Source organism: Rutidosis leptorrhynchoides, chromosome 3 (assembly GCF_046630445.1).
Source record: "Rutidosis leptorrhynchoides isolate AG116_Rl617_1_P2 chromosome 3, CSIRO_AGI_Rlap_v1, whole genome shotgun sequence".
NCBI classification, from domain to species: Eukaryota; Viridiplantae; Streptophyta; class Magnoliopsida; order Asterales; family Asteraceae; genus Rutidosis; species Rutidosis leptorrhynchoides.
Genome location: NC_092335.1, coordinates 195,044,796 through 195,063,333, shown reverse-complemented (window position 1 = coordinate 195,063,333; position 18,538 = coordinate 195,044,796). Strand labels below are relative to the sequence as shown.

The 18,538-nt window shown below is 35.7% G+C and overlaps 1 protein-coding gene across 1 annotated transcript; it reads left to right on the top strand.

Moving 5' to 3' along the window:
• Nucleotides 1-469, top strand: LOC139900731 (glucose and ribitol dehydrogenase-like). Its single transcript, XM_071883490.1, has 2 exons — nt 1-343; nt 447-469. Exons 1-2 carry the CDS (start codon nt 1-3, stop codon nt 467-469), a joined length of 366 nt encoding a protein of 121 aa, XP_071739591.1.
• The last annotated feature ends 18,069 nt before the right edge of the window (nt 470-18,538 follow it).

Here is an 18,538-nt window from a genome sequence, read left to right as displayed (position 1 = left end):
ATGAAAGAAGGAAGCGGCATCATAAATACAACATCAATTTTAGCACACATACCTGACCCACCAAGCTGGCTTGACTACATTTCAACAAAGGGAGCTATAGTGTCTTTCACAAGGGGTTTAGCTTTGGATCTGGTCGATAAGAAGATTCGTGTTAATGGTGTGGCTCTTGGACCTATATGGACACCACCGGAAGCTTCTGCACTCAATGACTATGATATAGGAAGGTTTGGGTCAACTGTGCCCATGAATCGGGCGGGTCAGACGTATGAGGTTGCTCCATCATATGTGTTCCTAGCATCTGAGGACTCTTCCTACTTTACTGGCCAAGTTCTTCATCCTAATGGTATTATTATCTGTTAATAACTTAATATCAATTATCACACATTTAATATTGATTTATTATTATTCATTTTTTAAATATTTTTTTTTTTTTTTTTTTTTTGCAGATGGAACAGTTGTCAATGGATAGTCCTTATATGTCCTTGAATAATATTATAAGAAAAAAGAGTGAAGCTATGTCAAGTTTGTACTTTTGAAATAATTTGACATGTTTGTGTGGTTATTGTAACTTCTCAAGAGAACTTTATATATGAAGCTGTTGTATATTGTAATGATGTATTGATTTTACTAATCGCATACTTACAGTTATATGGCTATATTTACTTTATCATTCAAAAACTTTTTCTTAAGCATTTGTTGGCACAACTCTATATAGTATGTTGATGTTGAGGCTATTGCATGTCAACATGTGGCTGTTGTGACAAAATCCTAATATTTTTTTTGGGCGAAAAAACAAAAACTTGTATAGATAGCGAAGATGTTTTAAAGGAAAACGTCTTCAACCAATAGTACAAGAATAAAACCGTCGAGGCTCGAACCTAGAAAGCGATAAAACAAACTAACTATTTATAACCGAGCATCACCTAACGGTGTTAGTCAATTTTATGAAAACGGTGTGACAAACTCCTATTAGAATTTTATTTTTCAAAAAGTTTTATCCTACGCATTAAGTTATCACACCTATAAATAGAGTACTATCCTTAATCTATTTGTTTTGTGTAAATCATAAAAACTTAACCATATTATATTTATTTCATCTACAATAATATACCGTTAATTGATTTAAAATATATGTATCCAGTTTGTTGTATTAAGAGTCACCGTGCAACGCACGGGCTCTTAAAGGCTAGTTAATTTATAAGGTGTACTCGTGTATATACAGAAATATTTTTGTCGTTCCAAAAAATATGTATTCAAAAATATCAGTTAATCATATTCCTTCCTGAATTATGGTCTTTGTTTATCTATTGAACTCCAATCTATCAGCAATTTGTTGCAGATAAAGTGATTTGCACATAACATATTGAAATACTTACTTTGGTTTGGAAATTGTGTTCAGTGACTCAAGCTTAGTAAAGAGTCTGTAATTTTCTTAGTGACGAGTGGATTTCGTGTATAATGAAAAGTATGTAGCTGATGACATACCCTTTTAAATTCAACTTACATGTATTTAAATAATACGAGAAACTCATTTCGTGAATATTTAATTGAAACTTAATAATACAGTTGCAGTCAAATTGTTGTTGGTTCTTTACATGCTTCAAATGTAAGAATTCAGTGGATTTATCAATATAGTTTGTGGAAATATCATCAACGTTACAAAAATAGTTATGGACAGGTTGAGTAAATCTGTCTTCTTGACTCATTTATATATGTTAATGTTAAAGTACTTGTATATGTCAATAGCTATTAATCTACTAAAAACTTATATAGTGGTGAGGGGGTGATGGGTTTTTTTTTGAGGTTTTTGTGGTGTATAGTGCTGAGTTGGCAAATGTGATGGGGATGAATGCGTGATGGAGTTTGTAGTGGTGGGCGTGATGGTTGTGTGATGAGTTAAATCGATCCCACATTTTTATTTAGTTTTTCTTTTTGTTTGATTAATTTTATTTACAAAAATCATTTTTTTATAAAAATAAAACATATAAAATAGTTTATATTAATAAAAACACACTTAAATTAATAAAATTAAACGAATACAATTTATTAAAGTCCTAAAAAAACAATACTTAAGAAATTCTAAAATACCATTACACCATTACTTTATTAAATTACTAGAAATTAAAACTACTCGGCGTCGTCCTCGTCGCTTGAAATGAATTCTTTGTAACGCTCGGCCATCTTTTTCTTGAACTTCAAAGTTTTTTTCCTTTCTTTCGGGTCGGGGATTTCGTTAACGTCAAGTTTAAATAATTTTGTGACACACTCGAGTGCCGACCTCATTCGTTCTTCCTCAACTATACGATCAATACCCTTGCTTCGTTTCTTCAATTCTTTATCCTTTTTCTCTTCCCACCTAGAAGTCAACTCGTCAAATCTTGAAGAATTCGTACCACGTGAAGAGCTCGTACCCCACGATGAAGTACCCGCATCAGACGAAACCGATTTTCTCGCAGCCTTCTTCGATCGTTCTCTTCCCATAGGACGTTGAATCGCATCGTCTCCAAAAAGCTTCTGGAGGTTGTTTAAGCGATCTTCCCCGAGATTAACTGTTTGGTTTTCAGCAACCTCATCTTCGTAATCATCTTCTATTACAAGTTGTCCCTTTTTCCTTCGCACGCCACCACCACCAATTGCAGGTGGTGTATACCACTTCGGCCTCCTTTTTAAAAACTCCCAAACATCCTTGTAAGTCCACGGCTTCGCTGCCCGAGTTTGATATCTTTCCACCGCAATGTTATATACGTCTTCCTCGACGCGACCACTACGCCTTGGGTTACGTTCTTCTTCATTAAATAAGGCCGTGAAATCTTTGCACGCCTTATCCATATGTCGTCATTTCCCACTTAATTGGTCTTCATTTCTTAAATACCCATAATCATTATTATTAAACTTATTTCGTACTCTAGCCCAAAATGCCGTGTTTCTTTGCGAGTTACCGTGAACCCCATCTTCCGAGCAATCGATCCAACACGAAGCCAACCAAATTTCTTCGAGCGGAGTCCACAATTTTTTGATTTGTGGTTCTTTTGCTTGTTCTTTTCCTTTTCGTTTATGACTTGGTCGGACCCGTACATTTGGCTCTTGCTCCCCACCACGAATTTCTTCCACTTCTTCGTTATTTAAAGGTGTAAAGGTTTGTTGTGTTTGTGTCCATGGTTGCGTATTTGATAGTTGGAATGGCACGATACCAGGTTGTGAGAAATGAGAAAACTGTGATTGATATTGTTGTTGGAATGGTTGGTTAAATGGTTGGTGGTATTGTTGTAGAAATTGTTGTTGTTGTGATGGATATTGTTGTTGATAATTGTGATGCATTTGTCGTTGATTCAGAAATTGTGAGAAGAAGCTTGAATTATTGAAATCGTTAAGACGATTTTGTTGAGACATATTGCCAAGTGGTCGAGTACCCCGAACATTTTGCAGGGAATTTGAGCTTGAACCGGGCAAATTCGGCGACCCGAAATTGTAGAGATTACCGGAACCGACCTCGTTTGAATCTTGATTTTGAGACATTTTTTGTGATTTTGAGAAATGTTATATTTGTAAATGAGAGAGTTGGGATTAAATGAGAGTATATAGAAATAAGTTGTAGTGTAGTATATATATAGAGATGTAATAATGAGTAATAATTTTTTTTTAAAAAAATAATTATAAATAAATACAAACGGCTCCTTCCTTCCAACGTTCACTTGCAAACCACCTGCAACCTACCCACACGTGTCACCACTTCATTCGCAAATCCCACCATCACCTACCGTGAAGCACCCATCGTGCCACCAAAAAAAAAAAAATCGATCGCGCCCCATAGCGGCGCTATGGGGGAGTGATGAATGCAAAAAAAGCTCGATCGCGCTGCATTAATTACGGTCTAATAGGGCTGCCACAGGGTCGGTTTACCCTTTTTTATTAATCTATTAATAGCATACATACATGTATATGAAATTTCTAAAATGGTGGTTGCTTTCCCAAAAAGAGTGTTAGTTATTTATATTTACGAAAAAACAAACGTATATAGAAAAACGAAAGGAATATTTTATCCGAGGATGAAAGAACCAAAATGAAGCAAAGCAAGGAGTGGATGCAATCAACAAGCCTGAATAGCAAAGAAACTTGAATAAAACCCCATAACAAACGAAGGAGACAAAGCAAACAACCCGAACTAACCATTAAAAAAAAATCTAACCAAGCAAACCAAATAAACAAGATGGAAAAACACCAAAAAACCACTGATACGGCACACTACCGAGGTGAACTAACCCTTCGGGTTTCAGAATCTACAAATCTGTTTATAATGAAACTGAGTTTGTCCTCGACATGATTACCTTTCTTAGTCATTAAAGTATTTATCTTTACTGGTTTATTTTTGAGTTATATCACATATCACTTTAAATTGCTTAAAATTGCTTAAAATACCTCTCTCATATATAAACACTTACTAAATTATTTAAGTTACAAGAAATCCAAATTTATGGCCAATTGGCAACTTAACAAATGTATGTGCAGATGATGATTATGTATTTAAAAGACATCCAATCCAATCCAATTTATTTTACTTTTCCCTTATTAGAAAAATAAAATAAAGTATTGTTCACTTTTTCCTTATCAATTCATGAAACAAGAAAATACACTTATACTTTCAGGTTTTCAGCGCATGGAGATCCTCCTTAAATTTGAAGGTAGACTAATTCATATTAGACCATGAGTAACGGTGTGTGTTGCACCAGTGTTGGATCAAATTGGATCAAACACGCCTATAACCCGCCATTAACAAGGCATGTTGCAGGGTCAAGAAGATGGCTTGTTGGCTTCTTGCACGGGAAGGTTTCAAGCGTTTTAAATAATAATAATAATGATGATGATGATGATGATGATGATGATGATGATGATGATGATGATGATAACGATAATAATGATGATGATGATGATGATGATGATGATGATAATAATAATAATAATAATAATAATAATAATAATAATAATAATAGCTTGCCTTTCAAAAAAAAAAAAAAATAATAATAATAATAATAATAATAATTGATATGTCAGATCATGTTGAGATTAGAAGAAAAGACAAGTTAGAATGAGATTTGGTAAGAGTGGAGGAGACTCGGTATGAGAGAGAATCAACAAGATTTACATTCCACAGCTTCTAGAACTCATTTACAATGCAATGGCTATCTAATTAGGACTACTTAGGTTCCTTATATAGCCATTTTCTAAGGAACCTTCATTTAAGCATATTTCACTTTAACACTATACAACTTTGGAGTCCTAAGAATCTCCCCCTTAGTGTTAAATGTGAACTTTTTACAATATAATCCTATTTAAAAGATCTAAAGGAACTTTGTTCCTTTGAAGTGAACTTTGGATTTGAATCCCTTGAGATTCTCATATCTTCGTATGTTCACTCTTGTTTTGAGACGACTCTTCAGTCTCGTGAGAATGTATTTGACAATCTCATTATCTTCAGTTGAATAGCAGTTATTGATCAGTCTCCATCTTAAATATTTGAAAGCATACATCAATGTTCCGTCTGAGTATCTTCTGAAATCTGAGACTCTGATGAAGACCTTTGTATAGTGAGAATTAACAAATGCAAACCCATATGGACAATCACTTACTTCAAGTAAGGACATATATCTTAGCTCTTCAATTACTTGATTTGGCAGTTTGATTTCGAGCTTTTTGTGTTCAGATTCTAACCCCATTTGAAAGTCGTGAACAGACATCCATCTCATTGAGTCAAGAATAAATCTGTAGACTGCCTTCATCGCAGTAGCATGATAAACTGTTGCAGATTCATTCAAGTCTATCAAGTAATTGTAGATGAAAATAATGTCGTCCATCTTTAGTTTATCAAAATCCGCTTCAGAGAACTGATAATCCTCATCATCCATTCTTGTCACTTGAAATAATGGCATCTTCACTCCATCCTTGTTAATCATCAAAACTTTATTAATGCTTTTGATCTCTGAGTTCCGCTATTCTTGAAGTTTCTCTTCATTCTTCAATTTGAATTTGTCCAGAACACTCAGATAAGCTTTGAGATATTCCAGATTCTTATGATATTTCCATGCACCCAGAACGTTATTGATGCAGAAAGAACGAGAACAGAATCACCATAGATTCTATAAGCTTGTTGTTCAATGAATGGTGAACGAAGAATCATCTTCTCTTCATCCTAACTAAGTTGGAAATCAGCATCACGCTCAAGAACAATCTCTGCAATTTGAAATGGAACATTTAGATCAGGAGGAGTCATAGTATCTTCCTTGCCATTAGAGAAAATCTCATTTTCAAAGTAAATTCCAAATTCATCGGTTGGAGATGTCAAGTTAACAAATTGATGTTCATTGAATTCATTGGCAACACTCGACGACCCCTTCAAAATATTTTCAATATTATCAAAATTTTGATTGTCCTCTTGAGCTGTCATATTCTCAGTTTGATCAGCTGAATCCATAATCATCAGCATCCCTGAGTCACCCTCTCTCTGACCTCCCGATTCATCTAGAAAACTCTCACATTGAATTTCCTCAATCTCATCACTTTCAGAATCAGATATATCAACAACATCGTGATCCTTATGTTGACTAGATGAACCAGCTTCATGAGTTGATCTTTGAAAACCACTGGACCGATAACCACCTTGTCTATTCTCCCCCTCATGAAGATTGACGGTATCGAAATCGTCATGGTCAGGCATGTAAATTGGTCCAGGTGACTTACATGAAGATAAAGGATATACTACTCTTGCTTGCTCAAGATAAATCATCATAGTTTCACGAACTTCATCAGTATGTTCATTTAGCAAACTCAGCAAGATATAGTTCCTCCACCTCATTGTCAGAGAGATATCTAAATCCATATCTATTTGAAATCTGAGAAGGTGACCCAGTTGGTGAAACAATAGTGTAACCATGAACAACATCAGCATCAGCAGCAACAGTTGACGGCGATGTCGGTGGAAGTGTTTGATTTGCTGTGACGGTAGGTAAGGATAAATGTGCGGTATTATACTTATATGTAGGGCGATACGTACTACTAGTCAGATTCGTGATATCCCCTTCTGATGGAGGTTGGGCAAAAAACGGAGTTGTCGCCGGTGAAGTTTCTTTCGAAGCATCCGCCTCCATGACTTTAGTCTCATGGGACTCTGACAAAGTAGTAGAACTACCCGTCGATTTAGTTCTCACAGAGATATTGCTATCTCCAACTCCTGAAATCATTGATATACCATGAGGTGGCACATCTCTTTCAGTTAAAGACTCTTCCTCCAGACCCTGAGATTCAAAATCCGGAAGAGAAGTGGTTTGAACCAATGGATCAATTTCTTGAACCAAGGGATCAGTCTGCTGGAAGTCTGATAAATATCCCGAAGGATTATCATGTTGACTCGTTTCCATGGGACACGGCAGATCTCCCTCATCAAGATAAGCCGGACCTCGAGACCCTGTTGTACGTTGAGGCACAGGAGGATTTCTAGCAGATACGCAGGGTGCCTTTTCAAGAGTTTTCGGCTCCCCTTCGGCCCTTTTGGACTTCAATGATTGAGTTTCCTCAATCGATTGAGTCAACGCATACTTTACTGCAGAGGAAGACTTTACTTCCTTAGATGTCAAAGCATCTTTCTGTGTAGGATTTATTATTAAGTCCTGTTTAGATTGGATGGGCTGATTGGTCTTTTTACCATCCGTGCATTTAGCTCTCTTGCCTACCGAAGCTTGCGCTTCATTTAGTGCAGGGCTTACTGTTATTATTGGATGTGATACGGAAATGGGTGAGGGTGACCTAATAGGCTCTAGGTCTTGGTCCGTATCACCAATGGTTGGAGTAACTGTTTGGCGGACGATAGGTGTCGAAGTCCTAGATCTAGTTACTCGTTGGGTTGGCGGAGTCTGAATCATCTCATCAGGCATATATCGTGTTCTCTTTGGAGAATGTTCAGGAGATGATTCAGTTGCTGAAAAATCGGTGTCACTGCTTCCCTCAGGTGTTGTTGAAAGGGTTGGTTCAATCCTAGGTGGCCTAGGTTCCCTGATCCTTACGGGTTGAGCTTGGTGTGCTACCCTAGAACGTTTGAGGTTTACCCTAAGTGGAGGATTAGCTGGCCTGGGTGGTTGTACTACAGGTTCCTCTACAACCTCTGGGGCTGGAACCGCGGCGGGTTCAACTTGTACTTGTTGTACTGGGTTCGGAAGAGGTATTCCTACAGCCTCAAAATATGAATTCATTCGAGCGTCTTGGGGTGCAGCTAGCCCCACTAGCCAATTTGGAATCGGCGCAGTGAACTGGTTGTCAGAAATCACCGGGGTATTCATCTTCAGCTCCCCAAATCTTTTCATCTGCAATCCATGTGTACCTGGTACAAATATATTTGCATTTCTGCAAGCATTTATAGCATCATGGATAAAGATACAGAAAAATCTTTCATAAGGGATGTATGAACCCCTTGATTTATCAACTTGGGCCTGAACCAAATCCCATAGAAGTTCTGCATAGTTCGGAGTTTCCACTCTTGTGAAAGAGTAGAACAATCTCAGCATTGGCACAGTCAGGCTATCTGATCCACTCCTGGCCATCAGCAAGCATCTGTTGATGATCGAGAAGATCACATGCCACCTTGAGTGCAAGTATTTCTTCTGAAACTTAGCCGGTGGAACATTAGTAGCTCCAACATAACCAAGATCAAAGATTAAGGACATCATCTGCTGAGTAGCAGGAAAAGCCGGAGCATTTTGTACAAGAGGAAGCTGAAAGATCCTCCTGAAGTCAGCCTTTGTGATACTCCTCATTCCTTGTACTCCTCTTAGCTCAAATTCAAATCGAGCTTGTTCTCCCTCTGGATTAGCAGCAGTAGGTTGTGTAGCTTCCACAAACCTAATTGTTCTATTTAGAAGCTCTAGATCTGTCACAGCCACACTGGCAGTAGAGCTCAGAGCAGGCCATAATGTATGCCTCTCTAGAATTGCAGTCCAGTAGTTGCAGGGAATGTTGGTTTCAGAGTTGATGAAGTGATTGTTCGCCATTTAGCTGTATAAATAAGAAATAGAAGACCACAAGATGTTTATAATAAAGCACATATCTCTATTCTTATTTTCCTTTGAAAACCTTTGTATTTTTCAGATTTATAATTTTTATGATTTTTCTAAGTTGTAAAAATCATTTATTCCAAATATGAACAAGCAATTGACAAACATGACACTCATATGATACTCATCACAATACACAATCATCATGTAAAGTCAATTATATAACACAAAGAATCAGAACAACACTTAGTCAATTTTGAACACAATTCAAGCAGATTCGGTATTCATGAAAACTTCAGATTCGGTATCCAAATAAGCTTGAGTTTTCATTTCAAAGACTTAGATTTAGCATGTTAAATGTTTCAAGTTGAAAAAAAAAACACACACATTCGGTATGTACAGAATCCATCAAATACTTAATTAAACATGTAATCAGACTCGGTCAATTGATAGATAACCTAATTTAACATAGATTTGACAAGATTTCATGTTAATTATCCAAATCATAAGAGTTTAATCTAAGAATTAAGAAACTCGACTCAGATTCGGTATTGTAACGACTCAACCCGTTATCCAACCGAATACGCAGCAAATTTTTTTTATATATAAGACAGAAGGGTGCGCGCCGCGTTCCACTGCCTGTGCGCGGCGCGCACAAGGCCTGGTCTGCTTCTGTCCGAAATTTCCAATTTTCAATTAAAGATCTCCCACTTTCCGACACTTTTAGACGAAATGCTTTTCACAACATATATTATTAGATAAATCTAACACGTTCCAATAATAAAACGAGTTTTACGCCACCGGGCCCACATCGGTCATTTTACGACTTTCGTACAAAATACAAGTTTCAATCCCAATTCACATTTAGACGAGTTAGGAGTCTATAACCCAACCCGATACCAAGAGCATAATCCCGGGGACTACCTAATCCCCAATCCGCGTTCGTATATCCAAAAGCTACCCCATCGAGCCCAAGCGCTCCTACGCAACTAGTCTAATAACTAGCTAGCCTCATAACACAATACCTGAAAAAGGTAAACAACGAGAGGGGTAAGCTAACGCTTAGTGAATGCAATAGTTATACATATACATATATAACCTACTTACTTGCAACCACTTACACAACTACGTCATACACACTAGCAATTTAAATTAGCATACCATTTCAATGCACAACGCTAAATTCACGATATCACGAGCTAGTACAAACGATAGCATATAACACGAACAATATAATATGCTATACTACAACCAAGGTTGGAGAATTCGGATCTCGGGAAAATCTCGTTTGGACTTTTTTAGGGAGATCTCGGTATCTCGGAATAATCTCGGGGAGATCTCGGCATCTCGGAATAATCTCGGGGAAATCTCGGACGTTGACTTTATAGTTTTTTTTAATAAAAATATACATAAAAACATAAATATATGTATATTTATATATGTTCTCACGAGATTTTACAAAAATATCCAAGAAATGAGCGAGAAAAACTTAGAAATTACGAATTTTACAAGCAAATCTTACAAATTAGCAAGAAAATCCAAGAAATCGTGGCTTTGACTAAGTTTGACCCCGTTGATCGAGAAATCTCGGGAGATGAACATCTCGTCTCGGTTTCCTTCTAAAAAAGTGATCTCGGGGGAGATCTCGGGAGATTTACAACACTGACTACAACACATAACCATGGTTAACCAATCATACAAAGGGAACGATTCTCGCGAATGAACCGTTAGCCATGCAGATGCCACTAGTATGCATCACTAGTCCCTTGGGTGGTATCGCATACCCGAACTTAAAACCCACCCGTCACGTGAAATGTGGTATCGCATACCCGAACTTTAAAACCCACACTTCATGCCCGCACACACACACGATGATGATGAGTTATCGCATACCCGAACTTTAAACCCTCATCCCATGCCAACACGATCTGGTATCGCATACCCGAACTTAAAACCCACATCGCATTTCACACAAGTAAATACATTACATACACACATGTATAATTATTCCACTTACCTCAAAATGCCCGCACAAGTCATGTTTGTAAATCGCCTCCAAACGCAACCGAGCAAACCTTTACCTATAATACGCATATAGGTATACAAACAATCAACATACATTCTCTACGAGAGAATTTGACTCCAACGCCCTTAACCAAGGGTTTATATTGACCTCCACAAACTGCCCATTTAGACACCTAAAGGGGACTTCACCAATTACCACTACGGGTGGTAATTTTGACCCATCAAACAAGTACAATTTAACCTAAATTATACTTGGCACCATTTAAACCAACCTAGGTCTTAACACGAAATTACTACTTAGGTAGTAATCATTTCAAACGCCATTAAACACTTAACAAAAGTGCTTATCATCCGATTAATCCAAAATTAGTGTCATTACCAAATTTGACCCAATTCAATTCACCCATTTGACATAAGTCCCGAAAACATCCTTAATCACTAACGGCTAGTGATTAACTTTCCAAAACACCATTTAACGCATGAACCAAGCATTTACATACTTGATTCTTCAAATCTTGACTCAAAACTTAGTTTAACACCAAATCAAGGTTAACACCCATTTTGTCATACAAACATGTTCTTATGAACTCTAAACACTAACACACTTACAAGCTAGTGATTTAACACCCAAACCATGAACAAATTCGTCCTCAAACCCTAAACCCACAATAATCGGGTTTACTTACACAACACATATAGCAAAACCCCTAAATTCATGAGAAATGGGGTTTAGAACCCTAACAAGCTCAAACCCTAAACATGAACAAGAGTCTTAACAATTAAATTCGGAGTTAGAGCTTACCAACACTACCAAAATGTAGCCAAAAACGAGATGAACAACTTTAACACTCGAGCTTTTGATCGATTCAAGCTTCTTCTTCTCCAAAACCCCAAATCTCTCTCTAGAACTCTCTCTCTAAGAATGGATGAGAGTGTTTAGTGGATGTGAATATGATCCAAAACTAGATCCAATTCTGGTGTTAAGGCTACATATCCGATCCCAAGTGAAAAGACACAATTGCCCTTCATTTAACTTTAATTAACAGGAAACAGAAAACGGTCACCAGGTGTAGTGCGCGGCGCGCACCCCTAGCCATGCGCGGCGCGTACGTTGGTCCAAAAAGTCTGTCAGCTTTTAAATTTCCTCCACGCTTCACACACTTAATGTGCATCATTTTTACTCTATGTACAATAATTATTTGGGTCTTACAACCCTCCCCCACTTAGATTCGATCATGTCCTCGTGATCCGCACCAAATACTAGAAGTTAAGCACTTCCCCCTTGAACACTCTCGCCTCCAAATGCGGAGTCGCACATGTATTACAATGAGAAAAGGGTAATCACCCCTCGTACACTAACGCATCATATATTACAACGAGAAAGGGTAATCACCCCTCGAGACGAAACAACCACAACCGTTTACTCCTACACCGAGTATCCAACCCGTACAATTTATTTCACAATCAAACCAAAAGTAGAGCAATTCACCGACAATCATCGTCGTCACTCTTCACGATCCTACGAAACACAATCAAGCCCGACATGCATAACATCCCCCGTAAATTCTAAGATCTCACCACACGCTAATAATCACTATCGTGCACTACCGCAACAAGCGATATCTCATACACTCGAAGTCCATAATCTCCGCTTAGGAAAATATGAAAAACGCCACATATCACTTCAAGTCCTCTCGGCTAAAATTCGCAACAAGCTACATCAATAATCGCACCACCCAACGCGATCTACTAAAATCCACTACGTCATGAACCATGACTTGCATTAATCCAAATTAAGAAGGATTTATGCTTCCTTAAAACTCCATACTCCATTGGTTAATAAACGTACTACTCAACCGATCATTCCTGAATATTCTCTAGATCAAGAACCAACTTCCTCCGGCTCCATACCCTGGTCATTCTTCAATGAAGAAATTTTGATAACTCCAAAATAACACTTTAGAAGCACCAATTTCCCACCGATCAATCCGCACACGACTATCTGTCACTGGATTAATCCAGGACAACAATAATACACTACGAGTTAGGCGAAACAACAACGCATCGTCATAGGGTTTCTCCACTGAACCATACAATACGGCTTCCTAGTACTAGCATAAAGGCTATTAGTATAATAAAATCCCGTCAACGGCGAATCATCATCACAAAATTCCCGCAATTCGTCACACGACTCGCAAAAAAAGTCACCAAATCCGGGTGAACCTTCCTACCTAGACCGTCCGTTAAGGATGACCTCGACATTTCAATGCAATCTACGGGTTACATCACTATGGTACATGAAATGCCACGTTCATATCGATTATAAACGTTACATAATAATTGATTTCATTGCGAGGTATTTGACCTCTACATGATACATTTTACAAACATTGCATTCGTTTTTGAAAGACAAACTTTCAATACATCAAAAGTTGACAGGCATGCATACCATTTCATAATATATCAAACTATCAATGACTTAATAATAATCTTGATGAACTCAACGACTCGAATGCAACGTCTTTTGAAATATGTCATGAATGACTCCAAGTAATATCTCTAAAAAGAGCAAATGCAGAAGATTTCTTTAATACCTGAGAATAAACATGTTTTAAAGTGTCAACCAAAAGGTTGGTGAGTTCATAGGTTTATCATAAACAATAAAATTCATAATTTTGATAGACCACAAGATTTAAATGTGCATGGTACAAATGGGCCCGAATCCTATACTCACATGTAATGTACATGCAATATCTTTTATATACAGTACACCTTTCTCGTGTACGAAACCATTTTTCATAAATCTTAGTAACCGTACACATATCTCGTGTACAAAATAACATACACATAACCTGTGTATAAAATCATTCTCTCGATATATAACATTCACTTTGCTTTCTTTGCTTGGATTGGTAACCGACCTTAACATATAATGCGCATCAATAATATCCTTAAAATAAACAGAACTTTCAGTCTGTAATAAATATATAAATCTCAGAGTACTAAACACCACGCCCACTAGCTCTTCCGTCTAGTGAACATTCTGGGTGGGGGTGTTAAACCCGGTAGCTACCTTTAGGATTCGCGTGAATTAGGGCCATACTCGTTTCCTAATTCTTAGGTTACCAAGCTATAATAATCAAGGGGAAATATTCACATCAATTAGTGGCAATTATAACGTTCAACTAGTTCAATAATAATCAACAGAACTTCTGTTTGTATAATAATTCATTCGAGGAATGTTTTACTTATGTCTATCTCGTCAAACATTTATAAAAGCATCTCATGTATTCTCAGTCCAAAAATATAGATTTCAAAGGCATTTAATAAAATAGTTGTAAAAACAGTGCATGTATTCTCAGTTCCAAAAATATAAGGAGTAAAAGGGAATCAAATGTACTCACAATACAATATTTTGTAGTAAAAATATGCATACGACGATTCTGAACAATACAGGGTTGGTCTTCGATTCACAAACCTATATCAATTATTTATCAAGTAATATTAACACATATAATAATAGTAAACAAATATTATGATCATATTTAATATTTATATATATCCAATTCTTATTAAAGTATTTTAATTAGAATATATATATATATATATATATATATATATATATATATATATATATATATATATATATATATATATATATATATATATATCATTTATTATAATTTTTATATATACTTAAAATATTATATAATGTATCAAAATTAATATTTATATATATATATATATATATATATATATATATATATATATATATATATATATATATATATATATATATATATATGATTATGTTAAAATATATATTTATACCATATGTAAATTAATTATATATAAAATTATAGATAGTAATATTTTATAAAAAAAAATTAGTAGTATTAATATAGTATATGTAATAAGTATACATTTATATAAAAAATATTTATTTGTTATAATAATAATGATAATAAAAATGATAATACTTTTAATGATAAAAATGATAATATTAATGATAGTTTTAATAATAAAGGCAATCTTATTAAAAATGATATTTTTAATACTTTTTAATAAAAAAAATGATAATAATAATTGTAATAATGATAATAACAATAATATCTAAAATAATAATACCTATGTTAATAATAATAATAACAATAATAATAATACTAATAATTATAAAATGGTACTAATACTAATGTAAATGAGAATAATAATACTTTTAATATTTCTTAGTTATCACAAATGATAGAAATATTAATCATATAATTAATATTAACATAATAACAACAATAATTAATAATAATAACAATAATAATAAAGATAATAATAATAATAATAATAATAATAATAATAATAATAATAATAATAATAATAATGATAAGTAACTACCTCAAAATAGGCTAAAAAAATAAACTGCCCACGACGAGACTCGAACCCGCGACCTCTCCTTTCCCACAAACACCCTTAACTATCCAGTCCATCTTGTTTTTCTGATAATATACCGAACCTAAAAATATATAATTCGTTTATATCCCAATTAAGCTTGGCCCAACAATAACAAAACAAAAGCCCAATATAATCCCAATCTTTGAAGTCCATATATTTATAGAAGCCCAATTATTAATCAAGCCTAAGAACGACATAATTAAGCCCAATACTTGTTGTTTAATTAAAAAGAAAATTTGGGCAGCAGGTGAGAATAGAACCCAGGTTTCTTGCATACCCGCCAACACCATAAACCATTGAGGCACTAACCTCATTTCCGAAACTATATCCATCCATAAATATATAACCCTTATTACTAGCTATCTTCTTCAACAATATTAAATACAGAGAACATGAACCGTGCTTTATTATTTGACGAAAACAAAAATTGAAACCAGGCAATAAGATTATCATCATCAAGTCGTCATCATCATCATCATCATCATCATCATTATCTCATCATGTTATCGATCAGCGTATCATCATCTTTATCTCATCATATCATCATCATCTTGGTTCAATGATGGTTGTGTGTGTCTGACTCGGAACCGAAACAGAAGAATAGCTATCATCACAAGTGGGTTTCGGTGGAAGAGGTGATATGGGTTGATGGTTCTCGGTTAACAGCACAGCAACGTAGCAGTATCTAATAACAAGTGGGTTTTCAAGTTAGCGGTTATGGAGGTGATTTTCTATGGTTGCCGTGGTGTTGGGTGGTGATGGCGATGGTTGAAATGGTGATTTTAGAAGGTTATTTTTGAAACAAGAAATGGCTCGATAATGATGATTCGGTGATGGTGGTGTTTCACTAGCAAGTTTAGGGGAGGGAGAGAAGAGAGATATGGCGGTTCAACAGTGGTGTATTGCCGGAGGTGGTGAGGTTGTCAAGGTGTCTTTGATTGAAACAAAAACAGAAAAACAGATAGAATTAAAGAAATGGTAAGTGTTTTTGGGTGATGCAATGGTTGTCGAAAATTGACCATGGTGGTGTTTAAGAGAGTGGAGTTTGAAGGTGGTGAAGGAAAGAATGAAAGATGGTAGTTTTCTAGAAGAGTTTAGATGATGAAGATGGTGTTCGTGAGGTGGTTGCTGTGGCAGCCGAAGGTTTTGGTGGCAGTGAATTGTGATAGATGTTTGGTCGACAGAATCAAATAGAAAGAGGAAAGATTGATGATGGTTTGTGATATAATTCATATGTATATATAGATACATCAAATAAATATAATTTAAATAAAACAAACACAGTAGTTCCATAATAATAATTATCAATCATTAGTAGTAATATGTTGAAGAATTTAAAGGAAACAGGAAAGCCATCGGAGGATTTTGTAATATTGTGCCGACAGTTTTCCACGAACTATTATTTCGTACTCCGTTGTTACTCAGTGGTGAATAAAAAGTCTTCGAAAAAATTCCATATTTTTAAATTAATTATATTTATTTATTTTGGTCTTTATGGTATAAAATTTGGTTATTTACTACTAAAAATAAAAACTACATCACTGTCCGCGCCCGATTCCAGGTAAAATATGATAAGTGTTCAAATTTAACAATTAGCTTCTAAATACATTTTTAATGAGCCTATAATTTATATAACCCATTTTCGGATCACCGTTTATTTTAAAATCATATAAGTTTGAATTTAACTTGCTTAATATCAATCGGAACATCAAGCGAGTATTACAATCATTTAATATTTATTTTTAATATACTTTATTTATATATAGTTATGTTGTAAATAATAATTATTATAATATCCTATTTTTATTTTATTTTACATAATTTGTTCTAATAACAACAACATATAATATTATATTCCAATTACCATTTATATATACACATATCTATTTATAATTAATTGTTCGTGAATCGTCAAGAATGGTCGAAGGTCAATTGAATATATGAAATAGTTCAAAATTTTTGAAACTCAATATTATAGACTTTGCTTATCGTGCCGAAACCATATAAGATTAAAGTTTAAATTTGGTCAGAAATTTCCGGGTCGTCACAGTACACATTCTCGCAACCAAAACAACACCTGCGTGTCTCTATGTGAGACAATTAGAACCGACACTCTCACCTCACAATCGTCCATTAAGTGGAATAATCCACTTGACAATTTTCACGATCACGTTTCCCGACGGGGAAAATACAGTAACCACCAAAATATCGAAATTGTACCTATTCGACAATACGATCCAAGTTTCATAGCAACCCAGATTTTACATTCGAGAGCACCTGCAACAACAACTTCATTATCTCACCTCCGTGAACTCCAACTTTACACTTGATCTCGTACCGCACTTTGGTGTTACATGACCACCTTACATAAGTAGTCTTACACTTCACTAGATCTAACGCCACCGGGGCTTCCTCATACGACAGTAAAAACTCCCCCACTTAGGATTCAGCTCCATATTACCACCGCCAAGATGATAACATCCCGCGAAATTGTCAGTCCACGACACACATGACCATCCTCATCGTTGGTCATACACACCAAATCACCGTAAATTCACCTTAGGCTCTCTGAGCCGTCATACACAATCACTAGAGGTGTCGTACACACGACGACATCGCACCTTCGTACCACGATTAACAATTAACAACCCTTCATTGTTCGCAAAGCGAACTCCACCAAAAATCCTATGTACGCCTCTAAGCCTAGGCATACGCCACTCCGCTTAATCAGTCGTGCATCTCAGTTGAGATCACCCGACCTTCCCCGCAACGAACCTTTATTAACAATTGCTCACTCTCATGGAGAATAGTGACCAACCCAACACAAAAATTGCATCGACCGCAATATCAACACTTCACCCTAACCTTCGGCCTAACCGACCATTAAGTCCATCATTGACTCACCGGTCATCTTTACCCGCCTATCACTTAAGAGCAACAAGATTCGCTCACCCGTCACTTCATAAGAAGTATTTACCGCAATGCTCTTAAAATTCAACTTGTACAACCGTCGAATTCCTATCACCCGTCGATCC

Coding starts and splice junctions, on each gene's coding strand:
- LOC139900731 (XM_071883490.1), top strand. CDS start 1: ATGAAAGAAGGAAGCGGCATCATAAATACAACATCAATTTTAGCACAC. Junction 344..446: donor CCAAGTTCTTCATCCTAATG/GTATTATTATCT, acceptor TTTTTTTTGCAG/ATGGAACAGTTGTCAATGGA.